At 45.2% G+C, this 24,338-nt stretch overlaps 1 protein-coding gene across 3 annotated transcripts in view; it reads left to right on the top strand.

Moving 5' to 3' along the window:
* Positions 1–24,338, top strand: part of ZDHHC17 (zDHHC palmitoyltransferase 17) — a 173,980-nt gene that overhangs the window by 26,890 nt on the left and 122,752 nt on the right. For all 3 annotated transcript variants that reach the window (XR_012647983.1, XM_075012521.1, XM_075012505.1), the window contains exon 2: positions 5,486–5,589. Coding sequence is in view for 2 of the 3 variants with exons in the window: in XM_075012521.1 (XP_074868622.1) it covers positions 5,486–5,589 (104 nt within the window). In the remaining variant the exon portion in view is untranslated. The remainder of the gene's footprint in view (positions 1–5,485; positions 5,590–24,338) is intronic.

Genomic DNA, 24,338 nt, shown 5'->3' with positions numbered 1-24,338 from the left:
TCGGGGTCATCATCCTTGAAGTAAATCAGCCTGGGTCACCCACCCACTCTGGGGCTGGAGGACAGATCCCCCAGGAGGGGGATCAGGGAGGGGCTCCAGGTGTCCCTGTTCACCCTGCCACATTCTCATGGGCGCTTTTGCCCTCCATCCCATGAAGGTTACTGCTGCCTTCAACAGCATCCTCCTGCACCGTCTCATCCACATGGCGGCGTCTGGATGGCGCCATGGCTGGCTTTGCAGAGCTGGGGCTCCTCAGCTGTTTTGGTGCCTCAGATGGCACCCATATTGCTATTCAGGCAGAAGGTACATCATCTGGAAACGGTACCATTCTGTCGTGCTCCAAGCCCTTGCGGATGCCAGTGGGAGATTTACTGATATTTGTGTGGTCTGGTTGGGCAGGGTCCGTGATGCCTGCATATTCATTCTGCACCCACGCCAGGAGTTTCTGGAGGGTGGGACCTACCTCCCCCCATGGGAGCTCCCGAAGGGAGACATGACTGTGCCCCCCGCATAGTTGCTGATGCCACCTACCCCCTTCAGACCTGGCTTATATGGCCTACATGGGGGACACAAACGCGAGCCAGGACTGCTTCAAAGCCCTGCTTAACCAGGGACGCAACAATGTTGAGTGGAAGTCTGGGTGCCTGAGTGCGTACTTCCGGTGTTTGACACTCCTGGAGGTCGGCCTCCCCAGCGTGCCTGCGGTTGTGGCATGTGTTGTGCTCTCCACAGTCTAGAGGAAAGTGAGCATGAGCTGTTTGTGGCTCTGTGGGTGGCCAACGCCGTACTGTACTTTGAACAGCTGGGTGTGGCCCTGTGCCACCAGGCCCACCAGGATGACGTGTGTGAGGGAGGCCCTCTGGGAAGCCTTCTCCCAGTGGCCCCTGTGACCTGCAGCCCACAACCTCCCTCCTGCACACCCACCCCTCGCCACTGCCTCACCATCACCCCTGCCTGCGCACATGCATCACCGCTCCCACCCAATACGCACCAGACAGCACGTAGTTTACTTGTAGAAAAAAAAGCTGTTCATTTACTTACACATAACTGACTCTAACGGAATCCTTTCGCCAGCTGTGTATAAGCAGGGGTGAGGGGGAGCCTTAATTATCTTCTGGGGTTGGAGGGCAGGAGCCGCAGCATCTGTGGGAGCCACAGCTGTCCCAGGTCTGGGCCCCCTGTGGGGCCGGGATGGGGCCAGGACCACAGGGAGGTAAGGGAGTGGCAGATGTGTGCATGACCTCAGCCTCGGTGGGGGTGGGAGGAGCCATGCCTGGGATGGGTGCACCTGCCTGCAGCCATCCCACCATTCCTCCTTTTCATCTAGGGAGAGGCGTGATGAGAGCAGGGCAGCAAGGGCAGGGAAGCTGCAAGGGGGTTGGGGGTGGTGGCTGCAGGGGCTGTGGGAGTGGCTGTCAGTGGAGCAGGTGGCTGGGCCAGCCAGGTGGTGACAGCCCAGGTGAGGCATCAAGGGAGCTGGCCACTTGCTCCTTTGAGAGCCACTGCCATAGGAGAAGGTTCTGCTTCCGCCAAGGAACAGCGTTTGTCGCTGTGAGGCCCTCAGGGTGGGTGCAAGGGCGTGCCCGCCTGGCATGGCGTACGGTCCTTGAAGGTGTTACCCTGTACCCCTTGCCAGCTGCAGCAGGGCTCCCTAGGGCATTGCGGGGGCTGGGCTGGTTCACAAATGTCCAGGCTGTAAAGACATAAGGGAAGAAGGGTGCGCTCCATCAGCTGAGCGACCAGGCCATGTGGGTCAGTGGCCTCAACCCTGTCAGCCATCCCTTCCTGCCCATGGGAGTGGAGGCCCTGGGGTGTCCCAGGTGAGCGGGGGTCCATGCATGGGTGAGCTGTATGCTGGCTTTGGTCAGCCCCCCATGCCACATGTCCTGTGCAGCTGTCTATGGGCTCATGTGTAGAGATCCCTGCGCACAGGCCTTTTCTGGGGACAGGAACCACGGCCAGCCCTGGTGACCCTGGGCTGGAGCCACTTAGCTGTGTGGGTGGCCCCATGCTGGCTGCTGTGTAAGGCAGCTCCCCTGTGCCCTGGGGTGCCTGAAACACCCAGGTCCTACCTGAGGGTGCTTTGGGAAGCTCAGGGGAGGCCTGGTCAGAGGTTGCCTGGCTCGTGGACTCGAGGGCACAGCGATCACAAGGACCCCCTTGCTCTAGCACTGCCCATTGCTGTCCCCCTTCTGCTCAAGCTATGCGTGCTTGGTGAGTGGTGCTGTCGAGGGCCCCAGCTCTGGTTTCTTGGCCTCCTCTTCTGGCTCTGCCGTGTCCGGGGCCTCTTCTGGGGGACCTGCCTCCCTCACCCCAAGGAGCTTGTTGAATATGTGACAATAGGGGCAGCTGGCAGGCGCTGCCATTGACCACCTGGCTGCATCCTTTACCTTGAAATAGTCCTGATGCAGCTCTTTGACCTTTGAGTGTACCTGCCTGGGGGTCCGGGAGGGATGCCCCTGTAGGATTAGGGTCTGGGCGAGGCAGGCGAAGAAGGCATCTGTGTTCCGCTTGTGCCTCTCGGTTTGCAGCAGGACCTTCTTGTCCTCCCACATGACCAGGAGTTCAGTCCTCAGGCTCCATCCAGATTGGGCCCCTCTTCTTTGCTGTCTGGGTGGAGTCCTGGCAGCCCTGTCTCAGGGTGCCCTAGATCTGTGAGAGTCACAGGGGTCCTGGCTGCTGGCCCTGGCTTTGGAAGGGGCGTGTATGGTGTTCTGAGGAGTGCTGTAGGCATGTGTGCTTGTGGCTGCCAGCCCACTCTTAGCTTCCTGCATGGGGTTTCTGGGTCTCTGCAGCTTTAAAAGTGGCTGGAGCTGACAGCAATAGAGCCCTGCTGGTGCTGGTTTGGGTGTCTGTGCTCCAGGTGGCTGGTGCCATGGAAGACCTGTTATTTTGAAAGAGTGGCCAACAGAGCGACTACACACGTTTCCTTTTGAAATTAATTTAGGAATGAGGTGCCGTTCCCAATACGGGAATGGAACAATACTTTCAAAACATCCACTTTGTTATTTCAAAATTAATTCTGAAAGGGGCAATTTGTATGTAGTTGTTCTGCTGCAAATTTCGAAATGTCCTTTCCTTTCAAAATTAATTTCAAAATTAAATCTTAGTGTGGCCACAGCCTATAGGAGATTGGTAATCCATTTTTTTATCTGTTTTGTTAGATACTGGTCTAACAATGAGGAAAAATATTAGCATTCAGAATTCAAAAGTTAAGTCGTTTCTGAAGATAGTAGTTTCTTTTTATGGTTAAGTACTACCATTAAACTTCCAAACCGTGTAGTTAGCTGGGAAGAATAGAATGCTGGGACCTCCTGATGTGAGGTGAGTGAGCAAACACCCACCCATTTCAAACTCTGCCCCAGGAGGTAAGCAACTGCAAAATTATTAATACAGCATTCCTAAACTGCTGTAGAAAAGATACTTTTTCTCCAAACAAGAAATGGTTGAAGGCATTTGTGTAGTGTTTCTGCTGCATTAGGCCCATTATATGAGCAGATTTGCTGAAAAGAATCACATCTGCATTACCTAGGTGTTCAGCAGTTCTTTTAGAGCACCGTGAATTGTAGTAAACTATATTTTTAACTGAAGTAACTGACATTTAATCTTTCTTTTAAAAATGTATGTAATTATAACAGAGTGGGGAAAGCAGTCTTTTTGTTTGGTTTGGCCTACTCAATATGTTGTTTTTTCTTATTCGTGTTTAATGTGTTGATGATAATGAACGTGAGTTTGTGTTCTCCAGGATAACACTATAGTAATGGAGAAGAGAAAATTTCACGTGAAGGGAAGGAGATGGTATGATGAAATAACTAAATAGATTAATGGTTGAGACAGTCTATAGCTGAGATCCATTTTCATGTTGACAGTTTGTACACTTTTCCTTTGAGAAAAATATGGTATGGCCCCTGATTTAAGAAATATGTTCTAAATCAGGGACGAGCAAACGTTTAACATCCAGCCCCACATTTTGTCCCTGTAATTAGCATCCCCCCTGGTCCTCGCCCCAATGGCCCTTGAAGTGAGCAGCGATCTCTCGGAAGTGACGTGCTACGTTCTCTTGATGGTGGAGGCCCTGGGAGGAAAGGGGAGAGAGTGGCTAAATCAGCTTTCTGAATGCCAATTTTTCTTTGAGGAAGCTTGCCTTTTATTTTTAGTTCATTCAAGGAAGAGAGACCAGCAAAAAAAAACTGTAAATCTCCTCTTTTACTGATTGGACCTACAGGATCATATCTCGGACCTTGGCACTAAAGCGAAAGAGGTTGTTAGTAATGTAATTGTGCTTGTTTTGTAGGTTAAACTGCTTCTTGCTGCAACTTTTCACAAAGTATGTTCCTCTCTCTTTATACCAGACTCTCAGTAGTTTTGAAGCAAGCCCAACACAGAGTGCCTCAAGGAATTAAGTCATAATGGGAGTTATGAAGCCTTTTGTTAGGTGTGCGACAGGCTGGATGCAATGGGAAGCTCAGCCCAAGTTCTCCTGAACACTCAGCCCACTGGAGGGTCATTAATCAAGCTGCTGTCCTGCGGCAAGGCCACTCCCCCCTCCTGAGAGAGACAACTGGAGTGAGCTGCTGCTTCAGGCCTCCCTCTCCTCTCCCTCAGCCCTTCCAAAAAAAAAAATGCCCAGGAGACAGCTCTTGGCAGAGCTCAGCATAATAAGAGCAGAGTGGTTGTGTGGAAGGTAGCAGAGGCTGCAAGGGAGGGGGAGGGGTAGCCTGATCACACTGCCCACACCCTTACAAAATTTCATGCCCCCCCCACCCCAAGAGGGCATGTCCCCCACATTGTGCAACCTTGTTCTAAATCAAGGCTGCGTACTATGTAGAGAGTAGGCCATTGACTTCTAAGGGCTAGTTTGCTTCGTAACTCTCTTTGGCACATGCAATTTTTTGTAAGTTTTGTATGTTGTTTATGTTCCTGAGAATAGCTGTATGTACTCTCACACCCCATTTTCTCTCCCCCATCCTCCCTGAAGAAAGGGGAGGAAATTTCCTGGTGTGTTTTTTGTTTTCCATGGTGTTAGGTTTAGATCAAAAGAAGACCACTCTGTTTTGTTAGTGGGGTACTTTGTATGGCACAAAATCTTCGGACTTGATTTTTATTCCCCATTTGATAAATTCCTAATTAAGATCAGAGAACTGCTATCAAAACTAGCTCATAACGATCCCAAAAGCACTTTAGTTCTACACATATAATAAGCGTAATCTGTGGGGTGAAATACGACAGCTGTTGAACAGCGTACAGTTTCAGGTGTGCTGTCTTTTGGATGAGAATGTATTTATTAAAGAATACTGTGGCACTTCTCGTAATAGTTCAAGAGTTTTGACCATAGATCCTGGCCAGATTTAAGTGATTTTTATTCTGTGATTGGCTGGATGTACTATATTTGTGTTCATAGGGAAATATTCTGATAATTTACTGATCTTCTAAAAATTCTAGCAGTAAACCTGCATTTTATGTCCTAATTTTCACTATTTTATAGGAAATCAAACCCCAAAGCCATTACAACCATGGATATAGTGAGTCTCTTGGACGGAAAAGCCACATTGATGATTACAGCACATGGGATATTGTCAAAGCTACACAGTAAGTGCTGTTTTGTTTTTTTAATGCGGTTTTAATACTACTTTCCACTAGTAGAATGAATGTAAAGTGAAAATCTTCTAGTTGCGTAAACTTTGAATGAATAAATTGTTTTCAGCCCTCAGAAACCGCAATCATGGGCTCATGGATTTTAATATAGCATTTAAAAATCGAATTCAATGCTTTTGAGGGAAATTTATGCCCACTATATGAAAATATAGATAAGTATTTCTTCAGAGTGTTGAGATTTAGATTATTGCTAGAATGGATGATTAGTTTTTCTTTCTGTTTATGGTATTTCTTATGTTTTAAAATAGAAATAAATTGCTGTGTAGAGTGGATCACACACCATTATGAAACTCTCATTTGATTTTAGGTGGCTCATTGAAGCCTAGTTACAGTGAATAGGATGGATTCCCCAGCCCTCCTCTAAATCTAAAATTTCATAAAACTTTAACTGGTCTGCCAGGTAGTACAGTAGTACTTAATCATTGTGAACAGTACTTATGAATCACTCGGTTAAATGCCTTTTTATGCAGATACTAATTTATATCAACACACTGATCTGAGATGAAACAGTTTTTTGTTTTATATGAATGTACAACGCAGAAAGTAGAGGTAGAGGCTCATGGTTCCTCCTGCAGTTTGGGTGCTTGTATGACTTTCATGACCACAGAATCAGAGTGCATGGAGCATAATACAGTGTAGTTGTGTTGCAAATGGTGTAAGAGGAAGTAAGTCAATACACTGAGTTTTTGAAGCTGCAGTGCATTTGTTTGGCTTGTTGAACTGTTGCCATTATTTTTGTTTGTGTCTGTGTCCTGTCTACACTTTGATATAACTTACACCACTCGGACGGGTGAGGGGAGGCGGACAGTGTAAGTGGCAGTGTAGTCAGTGCCATGTCAGTGGGAGAGCTGCTTCTGGTGGCACAGCTACTGCCTCTCAGAGGGACAGGGATTATTAAATTGGTCAGAGAGAGTTTACCTGTCAGCTTAGAGCACCTCTGCCACATGCGGTATATATGCATTGGAAAAAATAACTGCAGCTATACTTACAGTGGGGGCTAATTTAGCTATAACTAATCAGGAAAGAGATCTCGGAGTTATCGTGGATAGTTCCTTGAAAATATCCATGCAGTGTGCAGAGGCAGTCAAAAAGGCAAATAGGATGTTAGGTATTATTAAAAAAGGGAAAAAAAATAAGACCAGGAGTATGTTACTGTCCTTATATAAATCTCTGGTACACCCACATCTTGAATACTGTGTACAGATGTGGTCTCCTCACCTGAGGAAAGATGTCCTGGCACTGGTAAGGTTTAGAAAAGGGCAACTAAAATGATTAGGGGCTTTGGACAGGTCCCATATGAGGAGAGGCTAAGAACATTGGGACTTTTCAGTTTAGAAACGAAGAGACTGACAGGGGACGTGTTAGAGATATATAAAATTATGACAGGTGTGGAGAGGGTGAATAAGGAGAAGTTATTTACTTGTGTCCATAATACAAGAACTAGAGGACACCAAATGAAATTTAATGGATAGCAGGTTTAAAACTAATAAAAGGAAGCTCTTCTTCACTCAGTGCATAGTTAACCTGTGGAACTCCTTGCCAGAGGAGACTGTGCAGGCTAGGACTATAGCAGAATTTAAGAAAGAGCTAGATAAATTCATGGAGGTTAGGTCCATAAAAGGCTATTAGCCAAGGGTAGCAATGGTGTCCCTGGCCTCTGATTGTCAGAGGCTGGAGATGGATGGCAGGAGACAAATCGCTTGATTGTCTTCAGTCCACCCCCTCTGGGACACCTGGAACTGGCCACTGTCGGCAGACAGGCTAGTGGGCTGGATGGACCTTTGGTCTGACCCAGTATGTCCATTGTTATGTTTTTATAGTGGCACGGCTGCATCACTGCAAGTGCTGTAGAGTGAATGTGCTCTGTGAATTTTTTTCAGGGGACTGTAGCCAGCCAATATTTAATTTTATGAGCGTTAACTTTTTTGAATCTGTACAGGGAGGCTGATTTTGCCTATTTTTCTTTATGTAAAGATGGACAGGTTTTTAAGTTCTGTGAGAAATAGTTTTTAATAAGTTTTGGCTACTGTTGATCACTGTGCAAGAATGAGACATGGTCGTATCAGTAAGGCAGGGAGACTTTCCCCAATGCCAGCTCACATGGGAAGGCAGGAAGAGGAAATCAGATCTCCACCCGACCAACACAGTCCCTCAGATGCACAGAGGGCAAGGAGAGGGGCTCAGACCCTTCATCTTGGTAGGACTTCCCTGGGTACACCTGGGACGGGGGGCGATAAGGTGTGTGTGGGGTAGAGGTAGTACCTTTGACTCTCTGGCAGCTGTGCCTTTTCAGGCGGATGGAAGCAGTGGTCCTCACCCACCACTCAACTCTCACTGTTCGCTCCTAGCAGCTGTTGCGCATTACAGTGACGCCATCCCCCAAGCAACTGCATCAGCTCGCAGGCAAAACACAGTGGGGGGTGGGGGTCTGGTCTGTCTCACATACCGACCTTATGGAGGGACTTGTTCCTTCTCCCTTCTAATGCACAGTCTCAACGGCAGGCGAGGAGGTGTGGTGCTGCAAATCGACAACTCCTGTGAAGGCAGAGGAAGACACCTCACAGCCTTGTGGGTTATCCTGGGAAGGAGCAAGGCTAAGGGAGTAAACCCTGACAGAAAATCTGGAGGGGAGTCCTAAGGCAGTTCTGTGTCAACTTCTGGCACTGTCCCGGCAACTCCTGCAGCTGAGCTGGTACCAAACATAGAGGTTATCCTTTCCTTTGGACTATATCAGTAAAGCCGACGGGGCGGAGCCTGGTGTCTGGGCAGCCCAGGGTCTCCATAAAAATTGCCCAGGCTCGCGCCTGGAGAGGTACTCTAGCATCGCTTAACAGCGTTGAACCAACACGGGAGGCAACAGATACCGCTTATAAGCTCTTGCTCGATTGGCATAGAGAACAAGCGCCAGGGGTTGTTTCTGACGGTGGGAGAGATCATCTCATCTCATTGGACAGTCACCACCTGCCTTAAGCTGGGCAGCCCGCAGCCGGTAGGGTACTGTCTTGCCACAGTTCAGTTGCCTCCCTGGGTGCATGAGGCTTAAGGTTCCCAAACCTGACAAGTAACAGAAATGAACACCAGGCAAACCAACAAGAAAACTATTAAGAAAAGGAAATCATCAAAGTTTCAAGCTTGCTTGTTGGAATGTATGGGCCACGTTGACCGGTTTGACTGAAGATCGTGAGGACGTCAGCGACACCCGAAAGACTGCTGTCATCAGTGAGGAACTGAAGAGGCTCCAAGTTGACATTGCCGCTTTGCAGGAGACATGACTGGCAGCTTTCGGGATCCCTAAAGGAAAAGGACTGCACCTTTTTCTGGCAGGGCAAAGCCTAAGAGGAACCCAGGAAGCATGGTGTTGGCTTTGCCATCAGAAACACCCTTCTGCAAATGGTGGAACTAGTCACGGGCGGATCAGAAATTCTTCTTCAGATCAAACTTCAAACCTGCGCCGGTCCTGTCCACCTGATTAGTGCTTGCGCTCCAATCCTGAACGTCACACCAGAACTAAAGGACAAGTTCTGTGATGAGCTCAGTGCTGCCATAGTGCAAATACCTGTTTGTGAACAATTGTATTTTTGGGTGACTTTAATGCAAGAGTTGGAGCAGATTGTGACTCATGGCCCTCTTGCCTAGGTCACTTCGGTGTGGGTTAAATGAATGACAATGGACAGCATCTCCTCAAACTTTGCACGTACCACAATCTCTGCATCACAAACACCTTTTTCCAAACAAGCCACAGCACAGAGTGTCATGGAGACACCCACGCTCGAAACACTTGCACCAATTAGACTTGGTCATCACCAGACGCGACAACCTCAAAAATGTCCTCCTGACACGCAGCTATCATAGTGCCGTATGCGATACAGATCATTCGTTTGTCTGCTCCAAGCTGAAGCTGAGGCCCAAGAAGCTGCACCATTCTAAACCAACTGGAAGGCCCTGCATTGACGGCAAACTCAGAAAAAGCCGAAATGTTCAGAGTGACCCTTGAGGAGAATCTGCGCAGCAGCCCTGGGGGTGCTGATGTGATATCCAGATGGCAGCATGTGAGGGACACAATCTACAATACAGCCTTGTTGGTGTTTGGAAGAAGATCTGGAAACACAAATGACTGGTTCGAAGCTAACTCCGATGAGATGATTTCAGTCATCGAAAAGAAGCACACTGTATATCTGGAGTATTAACGCTCACCGAGTCAGAGTACCCAGCAAGCACTCAGAGTAGCCAGAAAAATAGTACAACGGACGGCCAGGCACTGTGCCAACAACTACTGGCTTAAGCTATGCAGCAGTATCCAGACCTGTGCTGACTCTGGTAATCTCAGGGGAATGTACGAGAGCATAAAGAATGCAATGGGACCCATCCAGAACAAGATGGCACCTCTGAAATCCAAATCTGGTGAAGTCGTCGCTGACAGAGCCAAACAGATGGAGCGATGGGTCGAGCACTACTCCGAGCTGTACTCAAGTGAGAACATTGTGGTTGATGCAGCCCTCAACGCTGTCGAGCTCCTGTCATTCATGGACAAGCTGGACCAGGAACCAACTGTGGTCAAATTGAAGAAAGCTATTGACTGCACTGCAGTAGGAAAGGCCCCAGGCCAGGATGGTGTACCATCAGAGGTAATCAGGTGTGCCTTGGACACATTCCTGGAACCCCTACATGAGCTGCTGTGCCTGTGCTGGAGAGAGGGTGAGGTTCCATAGGCTATGCGGGATGCCAGCATTGTAACCTTGTATAAGAACAAAGGAGACAGAAGTGACTGGAACAATTACTGTGGAATCTCCCTCCTAAGTATCACTGGTAAATTGTTTGCTCGTGTCATTCTCGGCAGACTCCAGAAGCTCTCTGAGAGGGTGTATCCTGAATCCCAGTGCAGACTCCGCGCCAAGAGATCTACCATTGACATGATTTTCTCCCTGATGCAGCTGCAGGAGAAATGCAGGGAGCAGAGGAAGCCACTCTGTCGCCTTCATCGACCTGACCAAGGCTTTCGACTCAGTCAGTAGGGATGGACTGTTTAAATTGCTGCGCAAGACAGGCTGTCCACCACGGCTACTCAAGATGATCCAGTCTTTCCACAAAGACACGAGAGGAACCATCCGATATGATGGCACATCATTGGATACTTTCAGTATCAGGAGTGGCATCAAACAAGATGTGTCCTTGCTCCAACATTGTTTGGGATCTTCTTTGCGCTCCTACTGAAGCGTGGCCTTTGGATCCTCAACAGAGGGCATCTTTTTGCACACAAGATCTGACAGGAAACTGTTTAATCTCACAAGGCTGAAGGCTAAGTCTAAGGGCCGGGAAGTGCTCATTAGAGACATGCTGTTCGCAGATGACACTGCTGTAGTGACACACACAGAAGGCCAGCTTCAAAAACTGTTGGATCAGTTCTCCAAAGCATGCAAGGACTTTGTGCTTACCATCAGCCTAGAGAAGACAAACATACTTGGTCAGGATGTTTCTGAACCCCCATCAATCATCATTGACAACTACATGCTAGAGGTCATCCACGAGTTCACTTACCTTGGGTCCACCATCACTGATACCTTGTCGCTGGAGACTGAGCTAAACAGGAGATTTGAAAAGCAGCTATAACTCTATTTAGACTTAGCAAGAGAGTGTGGAACAACAACAAGCTGTATACTCACACCAAAATGCAAGTCTACAGAGCCTGCATCCTCAGCACCGTCCTCTGTGGCAGCGAGTCTTGGACCTTGTATGCCAGTAAGGAAAAGAGGCTGAATGTCTTCCACTTGAGCTGCCTCAGGTACATTCTTGGGATATCATGGAAGGACAGAGTGCCCAACAATGCTGTCCTTGAGCAAGCTGGAATTCCAGCCATGCATACCCTTCTCAGGCAGTGGCGGCTCCACTGGCTTGTCCACATCCACAGGATGAATGATAGAAGGATCCCAAAAGACATCCTGTATGGCGAGCTAGCCTCTGTCAAAAGACCTCCCGGACGCCCCCAGTTGCGCTACAAGGACATCTGTAAGTGGGACCTCAAGGAGGTAGCCATTGACCCAGATCGTTGGGAAGAGCTGGCAGACGACCCCAGCAGCTGGAAGCAGGAGCTACACAAGGTCCTTCAGAAGGGCGAGATGAAGATCAGACAGGTGGCAGAGGAGAAGCGAGACCGTAGAAAGGACAGCAAGGACCTGCCGGACACTCACTCACATATGCAGCAGATGTAGCATGGAGTGTCACACTTGTGTGGGCCTGCACAGTCACAGTCAATGCTGTAAATGACGATCTTAAATGACATTACGAAGGGCTCAATCCATAGTCTACACAGACTGAAGGATGCCTAGCAGTAGGGTGCACCTGGGACAGGAGGCACTCATATCCCACCCTGATGGACAGGGCATCCAATTACAGTGCATATACTGGCAGGAAAGGAGGGGGGCTTTGTTTCCTGGACCCCCCCTCCCCGGATCCCATTTCCTACATGGCATGCTGGGAGTGTGTGTCAGGCAACAGTTAGGCAAGGGCCTGAGATTCTTGTAGAAGTTGGAATAGAGATCAAGGGAATGACAGGAAACTCTGCTACTTATTCTCTATCCCTTTCCTGCTTCTTACCTCCATGTCATCCCTATTCTAGAAAATCAAGGAAATTTTCATTGTTGGGTCTGTGGACATCCCTGAAAGTGTTTTGATTTTCATAGCTTTTGTATTCCCCTAAAAGCTGCTCACTGATGTGGTCCCTTGCTCTCACAGTATGGGGCTTCCCCCTGCAGCAGCACAGTTCAGCACTCACATTCTAGCTGGGGCGCCAAGGTTCAGAGGTTTGTTATAGGATTGGAGTATGAGTACTACTTGCCCCACTGCACAGGAAACTCTGAGCTTCATCGCAAGCTGGATCAGTTTAAACTGGAAGTCGGATCCAGCCTGTGGGCCAAAAGTTCCCTTCTTCTCTTTTATACACGACTTGAAGATTTATATATGATTGGACAGCATTTGAAAACATGTTTAAAATATTAAATACTGACCTAGGTGGTGGTGTTTGATGGCCATGATTAAAAATGCCATCTCATTTTACTATAGAGACGCTGCTATAGTTTAAACTCTTTTTATAGGGAGCTAAAACTTTCACATCCTGGCACCTGCCTCACTCATAAATTTCACAGTCATTACTGGTTTCACTGGGCATTGTAGATGTATTAAAATGATTCATTCTTTGACCAGTTTAATCTTTTATTTGCTTTATTCCTGGATTAATTAGTGATTTGTGTAGTTGAGGAGGTCTGAAAAATCTGTACTTGTGGTTTCAGTGCCCAAAAAGAGAATCTGCCATTGCAGAACTGTAGGCAAATAGATGTAATCTGTGCAACCTCATTTATCAAATCAGCTGCTATCTAGTGTTAGGCTTGTTGGTGAAATCATCAACAGCTTGTATTTGCATTGTATTCATCGTGTTGTCTCTGGCTTTTCTACAAATAATCATAATATAATTTTCAGTGATTAACATTTGTAAGGTAAAATTAAAGTAGGAAACATCAGCATTGCAACACATATAAACAAACCATTGTGACGATGAGTCTTACAGCCTTACTCAGTTGACTTGGGCATGCAGGGCTTATGCTACAATTAAAAATGGCAGCATCAGGTGTTTGTACTTGTGCAGGATCCCAGGCTCTGGGACCTAGTGAGAGGGATTGGTCTCAAGTAGTAGCAGGAATGGCTTCACTGCTGCTGTTAGTTCTGTAGCACTTGACTGAGTCAGTTCAGCCCAACCCTCAGATTTCCTGGGATGGGGGATTTTCCGCCCCCCCGATGTAGAAGTACCCTTAGATTATTTCTTTATTCTGTTCTTCAGTGATCAGACAGTGTAAGCATCATTCATTCCTTCATTCATTCAGTAGGCAGTGAATTTCCAAAGTGAGACCACTCATTGTACAATGCCTTGACTCCTCCCATATATTAATTTATATCTTGAACAGACCAAATAATCCACCTTCGCAGTTCTCTTTATTATTATCTGTAAAGATATTGGAAAGCACAGTTACAGCTAAATTATACATTCTTCTTTCAGTGTTCTGTTTCCACTCATGATTTGTGCCATTGGTGTTGCTCTGATGATGGAACCTTTTCACATCATTGCTGATTGGAGCATTCTGACATCCTCTGTTCTCATTGCTCCTGAATGCTATGATGGTGTGACAGCCTGTGCCCCTTTCACAAGACTATGATAAATTTCATACAAAGTATACCTTGTTGAGGTATTGTGTGAAAACTCATGGTTTACTCATGATTTTATTGTCCTATAAAATATGTGGCAGTGTTTCATGTAAAGTTATAAGATTCCTCTGCATGGATCACAAGGCATGTTTCAAGCCTGGAAGGAGCAGCCACAAACGAATTTGCCAAAGACTACCCCAAGTCCCAGGTATCACCAAGCCGAACAGATGGTCATGTGTTCTTTGGCAGGAGGGAAGATGTTTGTAAAATTTATATCTTGACAAAGAAATGGCTAGGGGTTCCCATCACACAGACTTTCCATCCCTGAACTTCAGCTGGAGAAATGCTATAGTAAGGGAACTCTAAATCCAGTTTCCACCAGTGTCATTTTCTTATTTTATATTACTAATACACACCTCTTACTTTGGAACACCATGGCCACAGACCATAATAGTTATGCCTTAAATCTATACCCTATTTTACTTCAGAATAACTCAGTTTTTCCAAGGGAATACCATTCAGTACTTTTTTTCTAAAAAAACAGAAGTGCCAGTGACTTCAATAGCTTTTTGGTAGCTTGATTTAAATCAATGATTATTTTTGTGTCTGTGTGATTTAAATCGCTTTGCTTTTTAAATTACTCCACCCTGGATTAAAGTCACTTGTGCTTAATAATTAACATAGTGTAAGTAATTTCCACTGGGAGCTGGAGGGTGCGGAGAGCAAGGAACCTGTGCATATCTTTCTCTACATTGAAAAAGAGGGCATGTTTCTTGAGCTTACACTGTATAGACCCATATACAGCATAAAATGGATTTATCTAGGGTTTAGCTCCTACTGGGGCTGTGAACTTGAGTGCTGAGAAAATTCTCAGACTACACTGCTTTCAGCCAGTCTCTGCAGCTGGTAGGACATGGCCTCATCCCTGTGTCTCAGTTGAAGCAGGCTGGGAAGCTACACTCAACAAGACAGGGTTACAGGGTATCTGAGCAGTCAGGAGAAGCAAATTCTGTGTCTCAGTACATCAGGTGAACAGTCCCAGGAAGATCCCAACCCATCATTCCTGGTTTCAGGGGAAGCATTCTGTATGTAATAATGATCCAAAAGGTACTTAGTGAAATTGGTGGATTAAGTGTCTTTTAATCACAGAAACTTGACTTAAACCCTTGTACTCTAGTTGGAGCACAGATCACCTAAATTCTCTTCCACTTCACTCTGTCTCAGAACAAAACTTCTAGCTGACTCCAGGAGTACCTCAGTTGTTGTCCTTCTGTCTCAGTTGATCTTCTCTACGTTGTCTGTGGTCTTCCTTTTTTGTGGTTTCCTTTTGGGTTCCATTTGAGATGATAGGCTATGTTGGATCATAACAACAAGAAGTCCTGTGCTGGCACCTAGACTAAGCGAGATTTTGGAGCATAAGCTTTCATGGGCAAAGACCCGCTTCGTCAGATGCATGAGTCTGATGCATATGTTGGATAATGGTTTTCTGCAAGGGTGGCCTAGCCTTCCCCACTTTCTTCTCTTGATTTGAACATGAAGTTGTTCTTGTCCTGCTCTGTTCCATAGCTCCAGAATTAAATCCTAAACTGCAAAAGAAAGATCCTGAATGTTTGGTGCTGCAGGCAGTTAATACTCTCGTTTCATGAACCAGACTCAGTTCGAGCTCAGCAGTCTCCCGTAATGCTGATAGCCCAGATTCACTATACAGATCCTTAGCCAAGTCTTGTATCTTGAATTTAGAGGGTGCTAATAAAGACATGAGAGAAAGGAGCATTTTTAGATCCATGTGCAGAGACATGACGTATAGAGTAGCTGTTGTTTCTCACCATGCCACCTAAAGCTCCCGTGGGCTTTTCCAGTAAAATGCTATTACTTCTAATCTCTTCTCTACCATTGTAGTTGTATCAGAAATCACGTCTGCAGTGAGATTTGGAACCAAACAAACCTACTCAATTGATACATTGTCCCTGTTTTGTCTGTTATGGTTATTGTTGCTGAATAACTATATGGAAAAGATGCATGCTGTAGCAGATAAGGTGAGATTGAATAAAAATGGACTGTTGGCAGGATTGGCATCTTCCATGAGTTAGATGGTCCTGATTTGCCTCTCCCAGGCATTTACCAAGAATGACAGTATACCCATTACAGAATGTTTGTTTCTTTTTGAGAGCTTTGGATCCTGTGAAATCTTCCCAAATTATAGGAAATCTGCAGTCCATAGGGAAAGAGAGCAGTCTCTGACTGTGGCATGAGACATGCTCTCAGAAGAAGATGAGCCTGGTGTGCTTGAAGAACATAAACAGATTCTCAGCTGAAGGACCAGAATTCTTTGTGTGAATCACAGCTTTGTAAGAGGATGCATAATTTCATGAAATAGCTGCTAAGTATTAGAAATTTCAGAATGGCAACTGCTCTGAAAATTCCCTTGCTAATGGTAGATGAGATCTTTCTCATCCTGTCCTTCATGTCCGGGTTTATGCATTCAAAAGCAGAATTATACTTTTAAAGGGACTTCAATGAAAGCCCATATGCTGGCTTGCCATTTGTGGTATTCTGTGAAAATGAGGTGGTGCTATGGCCCCACCCCAGATTTCTATCTAAAGCATTTCACATGAATTTGTCATCTAATCTAGCAGTACTGCTCCCTTTCTTTTCACTCCTATAAGATTATATGGACATCTGCAGGTGAAAATAGGTAACATTTTAAGTGCAAAAAAAGTTTTAGTTTATTTGAATGAGACTAAACTGTTCAGAGTGTCTTCTAATCTTTTATGCTGATTATAAAAAAAGTCAAACCGTTTCTTTATTCAAACATAATCTAAATGTTTGTGTATGAAAGAGCTTATATATTGGCATCCATTCCTATGCCTGAGGGTTTAGGTCCCAATCCACTATGCTAAAGTGACCTCAGTAGTATGCTTTTGATGCATTACACTTGCCACTCTCCTGATTTCTGTAATACAATGCTTTATATGTTCATTTACACAGCCCTGCTCTTTAGACTTAGGACCAGTGGAGACAACAGCCTCGGGGGGCCCTGGGGCAAAAGGGGGACAGCTCCACGCTCACGGAAGCAGCAGGGGCAAGGGCAGTGCATGGTGCCGACCAGAGCATGTAGCCTGGTGCCCTGGCCCAGTGCTCTGGTGGCAGTTTAGAGGACCTAGGGCAATTGCCTCTTTTGCCCTCACCAATTGGCAGGCCTGCTTAGGAGTTGTCTGTATACGAACCTTAATGCACGAAAAATCAGGGTGTACATGTACAGCACCCTGTCTGTATGGCTCCTACCACCAAATGCTAAAGGGTCAGCAGTCTACTTTGAAACAACAAAACATCAAAGCACTTCTAATGAAGCTTCAGTGTGCAGTAGCAGGGTCTACCTGGCCAGTTAGTACATAGGAAGTTAGCGTGTTGTAGATTTACACCATGGCTTCCTGCATGCAGAATTACCGTCTAGACAAACCCTGAGCGTTCAAATTGGATGTTCTGTTTGGCTGAGCATGAATTCAGTCTCTTTAATTAAGACTCCATGTTCCACCTTACCCTAAGAAGAGTTCTGCTTGTCGAATGATGCCCTGAGGGGGTATGCGCAGAGGACACTTGGAGAAGGAATGACAGTTTCTGACACCCAGACTGTTCACTAACAGGGAGGGAAGGCGTAAGTGTGGTTGCAGGAGCACTTCAACAGGCATTTCCATCAAAAGATTCCAATGCGAGAACTAGACCATCATTACACCCCCTGAATGGGAGTATGCACAGTATATCTTGAACTCTGGTGACAGGTCAATAACTTTTATTTCTTACTGTTGTAATAATATACGCTGACCTTTTCAGAAAGGTTGGTTGTAGCAGTGGCTGGTAGCAGAATATTCACTAGGGAATAAAATATATGGATTTCTCAAGAAGCACCAAAAGGTGCAAAACCATAGTTTCTTCTTCCCATGCATGTGGCTCCCATGTATGATGCATCAGCTCCCCTTGCACAAAGCTTTGGGCATTTAAATAGCACGTTCCAGTAGGGGTAATATGTGCGGTCTGCATGTCCAGGCAGAAAGGGATCAGAGCAATCTGCTTATCTTTAGTTCCTTTTAATTTCCCTTCAGCAGCAAGCGGGAAGACTGTGTCCTTGTTTAGTCAGTTACTGTTAGAACCTATTCATTTTTTAATGTGGTTATTAGTTGCCTTGTCATCAGCTGCTTAGCTACTTTTGTTGGTTGTTGTTTTTACAGACTCTTCTTTTGTACTGGTGAGTGAGGCTAGTCACTTATCTTGTCAGTTTCAGGCTGTCTTGTTTACAGGCTTCAGATCCCTGGCTTGTCAGTTTTGGTTTTTATGCTGTAGACAGCTAACCAGGTTTCAGTTTGTGGCTGTTGTTCAGGAAAGTCATTCTGCTCATGGATGGACATGAACATGCTCCTCTCCCCTGCCCATTCCAGGGAACTCTCAGTCCCCTTCAAAGTGTGCCTTCTGAAGCACTTTTAAGAAGCACACAGAGATGTTCTTTTTATTGAAAACTTTGAGACCTCAGTCAGATGCTGATCTTCTGCAGCAGGGGTCAGCAACCCTATGGCATGGCTGCGGAAGGTGGGAGCTCAGCCCCACCTGTCCCCCTAGATGGAGCCAGGAGCTTTGTCAAAGCCATGCTGCCTGTGGATTAACAATGGATCAGCTAATGCTACCAACCATCACCTAATGGTGAAGTTCTGCATCTTAATTGATTAATGAAGTTGTTGTAAGTAGGATTATTAGTGACTTTGAAAGCATCATCAGCACTTGGCTCATACGTAGAGGTCAAAAGATCAAATTTTGGCTCTTGCCTTAGAAAGGTTGTTCACCCTGTACTACAGTAACAAAGGAAGTACTGACCCAATCTCAGTGGCTCTGTATCTCCCCACCCTTTGGTTCCCACCTTTCTTTCTTCAGAAATGCCTGGGTCACAAACATTGAACTGTTTGGTCTCCCAGGTCATTCAGTAAAGTTTTGTCCTTCAGTTCCATACCGTACTGCTAATACTCTGTCCTTCTCTTCTGGGTCGAATTTAATATACATCTCATGCACCAAGAGAGAGTCTCTGTTGGAGCTGGGTGCCATAGAACTGGTACCACTTGCCTTCAGAGGAAGAAAAATTTTACTCTGCTTACGTTCAGTACAGGGTACTTGTTAAATGCTGGTGGTAAGGACAGTAAATTTGCAACTTAAAGAGAAACAACATATAACAAGGAATTTTCCCCCACAAGAAATAATGTAAATTGAGGGGTACTGGGACTGTAAGAGTCTAAATTTTGCCTGTGTGACCCTTTAAATCCTAATGTACCACTCAGTTATCATGCCATATATTTAAGTATTTTAAACAACATTTAAAGTAATGATCCTAACCCAAAATACATTTTTATCCTATATGCGATATGAGACAAGGGAGTTGCAGAGGATACTGGGAATGTAGGCTAATTTTTTATTTTGTAAACTATGCACCAACTTAAATGTGAGGAATTTTACCTCATGTTCCTCCAAGTTTCAATGGTTTAGCTGCAAAACAACTTATTTCTGAGTGACTTATATCGAGGACTGACAGAACCAAAGAACAAGGGAGGTTGGCAAACTGCTAGATGTCAAGCACCTCAACAGTTGTGCGCAATCCGGATTTTCTCATGACTACTCTGGCATGCCTCATCCTTTCATTTGATCTTGTTGATTTGGTGTACAGTCTTCAGCTTCCAAGATACTTATTTTCATATGGCAATACACCTGTCACACTGCATTCTCCACTTTTCAGTACTGAATGACCATTATCAGTTTAGGGTGTCTTGTTTGATCACTCAGCTAAACCTTAAGTTTTCACAAAACACCTGTAGCTGGTAACTTCTCATTTACACTATCAGGAGATTGTGTGCCCATATCTTGACAGTTGGTTAATCTGAGGCAAATCAGTCCAATTCGTCTCCTACTGAGTCTGTGCCTGTTTTCAGACTTAAAACTGAAAATCAGTCTAGAAATCTCACTTTATTCTGTCCCAAACCAAAGAGTTATGAGTGCTCTCTTGCACTCCAGAACAGCAAGTGCGACTCTTGAAGAAGGCAATGGCACAGGAATGCATCAGGGCATGAGGACCCCATGGGTTCACCAAATGGTAATATAAGATCTCTAATGTAAGCCTGCGCCACACTGGTTATCATTATCCTGGTGAGACATTTAATCAGAAAAATATGAGGTATAATATGTATATTTACTAAAAATATGTTTATTAGGGCTGTAGTTAAAAGTAGTCCACTTAAAGTTAACATGTCATGAGACAAACTTCTCCAGATGGTGGGTGGAAGATACTTTCCATGGTGGACCATTGTGTATTGTGTGTCATATAATAGGAGTCTGTTAGTATACGATATTGTAGGGAGTCCGTCGTGTCCAACGATGATGTCTTGAGCTTGCACAGGCTCATTGGTTGTGCACTAAGATTAGGGTATTCCAATCCAATGTCAAATCCGTCCTACTGTATGGAGCAGAAACTTGGAAAACGACAAAGATGACTGTCAAAAAAAAAAATCCAGACTTTTATCAGTAATTGCCTCCTTAAATTCCTTGGATCCACTGGCCACACACCATCAACAAGCAAGGCCTGTGGCAGCTGACTCATCAACTTCCTGCAGAGGAAGAAATCAGGAAGAGAAGATGGAGATGGATTGAACATACCTTCAGAAAACTAACCATCAAAACCACAAGACAAGCCTAAAGTTGGAACCCAAAAGGAAAAAAGAGGGCACCCAAGAAACACCTGGTGTAGAGACCTGAAAATGGATGCTAAAAAGACAGGATAGACCTGCTCAGAAGTGGAAAAGTTTGCCCAGAACAGGGGATGCTGGCAAATGTTTGTCAATGGCCTATGCTCCAAGATGTAGAACTAGAAGAGGCTTATTACTACTATTACGATAGATTCTTGGCTACGGGGAGATATATATAGGTAGTCCGTCGTGTCCAACAATGCTGTCTTGAGGTTGCACAGGCTCATCAGTTGCGGAGTTGCGTGTGGCTGAGGAGTCCAAGCTTTGAATGGCAGGGGCGTTCACAGTGGGGGCAAGGGAATTGTCCTGGCTCTGTTGGTGCAGCTGCTGCTGTTGCTTTCTTCCTCTCACGAGCATCAATGAGGCATACATGTCACTGCTCTTCAAAGTTTGTTATAGGCATGTCGTACGAGAGCACGCCAGCCTGTTCAGTGTTTTGCATGCTGCTCTAGGTGATCTGGTTTTAAATCAGCATGAGCAATGTTGGCCTTCACACAGACTTTGTACCTCTTGTTAGGCCTACCTTGATTTCTTTTGCCCTGGAAGAGCTCACCATAGAGGAGTTGCTTAGGGATTCTTGACTCCTCCATTCATATGACGTGCCCTGTCCAGCGAAGCTGGGTTTTTGGAATCATGGCTTTGATGCTTGTGGTTCCTGCTCTGTCCAGAACTTCCAGGTTCGTAACTCTGTCCTGCCATCAAATGTGCAGTATTGACCTCAGGCTGCATGTGTGTAAGCGCTCCAGCAGTTTTATATGTCTTCTGTACATGGTCCAGGTTTCACAACCATACAGGGTACTGGTCAGGACTTCAGCCTTGTACACTTTCAGTTTAGTGGACGGTCGGGTATTGTGCTGATTCAACTCTCGCACTCTCAAGATGTTCTACTGCCCGGCTGGCCTGGCAGATTCTGGCATTGATTTCTTTGTCAAGGGAGCCATCATTGGTTATCACACTGCCATGGTACTTGAACTCCTCTACTGTTTTTAACTCTGTTCCTTCAATAAAGATTGAAGCAGGGAGAGCAGCAGATCCTGGAGCAGGTTGAAACAGTACCTTGGTCTTTCCTAGGCTGGTGGTCAAACCAAAGAGGCAAGCGGCATCAGCAGACTTTAGTATATTAAATCCAATGCTAAATGAAGAGCTGCCAAAAACTTCATAAAGGAATAGCAACAGAGAGGAAGCCGTGCTAGTCTACACACTATCAAAACAAAAAGCAGTCAAGTAGCACTTTAAAGACGAGCAAAATGGTTTATTAGGTGAGCTTTCGTGGGACAGACCCACTTCTTCAGACCATAGCCAGACCAGAACAGACTCAATATTTAAATATTGCTCGTCTTTAAAGTGCTACTTGACTGCTTTTTGTTTTCATAAAGGAATAAGTAAGAAGAGGAAAACAGTGCATGGGCAGCTTTATTTTAGGGTGAAAATCAAAAGTTTATGCTGGTATATTTGGGGAAGCAGTCTCCCTGATATCTTTCACCTAAGAAGTTAAACTGACAGGTTTGCTTCATGACAGAGAGATCTCATGCAGGCTTGAATGAAAGCACTGAAAAGAATTTTGTGAGAGAGACCTTTCTGTACGAAGGAGTTTAACTTTAAATTTAGTATCTGCTATTATTTTGTTCTATAGATAAATATTTGTTCTCTCATTGGTTTTTATTTGAATCTCTATTCTGTTTTAGATGAGTTTGTTTTAAAGGCTAATTCAATTGCTGTGTAAAATATGGATGTTTGGGGGAAGTGGGTGTTCCAAGTTAAAATGAGTAAGCTGTGTTTCTTTGGGAACAGGATCTGGAATTTCTGTGTGTGTCCAGTGATTTGGGGATGGATTCCACAAGGGAGTGCTTTGAAGAGACTCAGGGAATTTATTGACAGCTTGAAAGACAAAGACAGTGCTGCTGTAACCCAAAGGAAAATGCTTTAGTAGCCGACGAGCTTGTTGTATTCGTGAGCTAAGACCCAGCAAGCACAGGGAAAACTCCTTTGCACTTAAAGTACATAGTAACAAGATGACTCTCAGCAGTGGGTGCCATGAGAAGTGTCACATTGAGAGCTTGCCTATCAAGAAATCACAGAATCTTTCCCATATTATCTTTGTGCTTCAATAGCACCCTCAAATATAGATAAGAATTTGATGTGCATGTCTTCCACCCAGGTGACCTCTTTTATTGGATTGAGGCTGAGACCTATTCAGTCTTAGATCCAAGCATTTACAGAGCATGAATCAGCAGGTCCATTATTGCTCATTCAATACTTGGTTCTTTGCATGGATGGTTTTAGCCAGACAGTATTTGTGAGGAATACCCATGTCCTTCATATTTCTCACCCTTATATTAGATATTAGCAGCTGAGATGCACATCTTGGTCAATTGCAGACTCTCAACCTGTGGACTCAGTCAACTCAGAAATGTGTTGAAGCAAAGAGCTTTTTGCTTCCTTTCAGATGGTCTCTTTGTAGCAGAAGGAACCAAGTTGTGCAGGTTTTAACAGACAGCTCCACATAATTAGACAGGGAGGAACAAAATTCAGGCACCCTCTATGAAGAATCTGTTTTACTCTCTGCTCCTAACTAAATGGATTGTAAACTGCGTTGAGATTTTTTACATCATCAGTATATTATAGCTAACAAGTCAGGTGACTGCTTGTTCTACCACAGCCCAAGCTACCTTTGCAGAGTTTTAATCATTGCAGTTTCTAGAGCAGTAACATGGTTCTCAGTAGGCATGTGTGCTGACCCTTACTCTCTAGAATCGACCTCGAGTGAATGCTGAGCTTGGAAGAGCAGTTATGCAGTCCAAGCTCAGATGAGCTCTTCCACTTCCTGATTCACCAAACTGACTTGTAATTACCATAAGCGAAGCTGTGTCATTAGGAACTTGAAGAAGAAACAGTGACTTACTTTATAGTAAGGGTGTGTGTACACTACAAAATAAGGTTGAATTTATCAAAGCTGAATTGCAACACTGGATTTTATAAAGTCAAAGTTGAGCGTCTGCACCTGTTCACGAAGTCAATTTAGTGCTCCCCCACTAATTGTCAAAGTGTGACTGTTGCAGCAGTGCATTGTGGGAACCTATCCTACAGTTCCCTGAGCCCCATTGCATTCTGGGCTTCTTTGTTGGCTGCATTATGGGAAGAGAGGTGGTGAGAGTGTGATGTCATCATCCCACACTACATTGCTGTCAAAACAAATGGCCATTTTTCAGAAGTCTCTTTCCCCAATGAGATATTGTTTGAGTTGTCTGAATCACGGACCTTTTAACCAGATGTGCCATGATAGCACCCATTTCCATCTTTCCAGACTGCAGTGTCCTCCCTTCGAAGCCAAATGGCCAATTTTCAGAAGGAAATTAGGAAAAGTAGGGAATCCCATTGATGTCCAGTGGTTAGTCTCACTCACTCAGAAGGAAAGACTTGCTTTCTAGTGGTTAACCTCTCTTCCCGTTGAAAATCAGTGGTCCCCTGGCAAAAGAATACCTAGAGAGATGTGTACAGGAGCCAGAAGGATTGACAAAAGTGCTCAGGCTACAATAATTTTACGGGCCACTTGTGGCGAGTGGCAAATGTATTGGACTCCGTGGGTGTAGACAGTCAGAAGGTAGTTTTTCATTTCCTTTTCTGCATGCTTTCCTCACCAGTGGAGTAGTTGACACTGGTATTTCCATTTCCACATCATTATTAGTCTTTTGAATATAAACCTAATTTAGCTGAATAGGG

Source organism: Carettochelys insculpta, chromosome 1 (assembly GCF_033958435.1).
Source record: "Carettochelys insculpta isolate YL-2023 chromosome 1, ASM3395843v1, whole genome shotgun sequence".
Lineage (NCBI taxonomy): Eukaryota > Metazoa > Chordata > Testudines > Carettochelyidae > Carettochelys > Carettochelys insculpta.
This window is presented reverse-complemented; position numbering and strand designations above follow the sequence as displayed.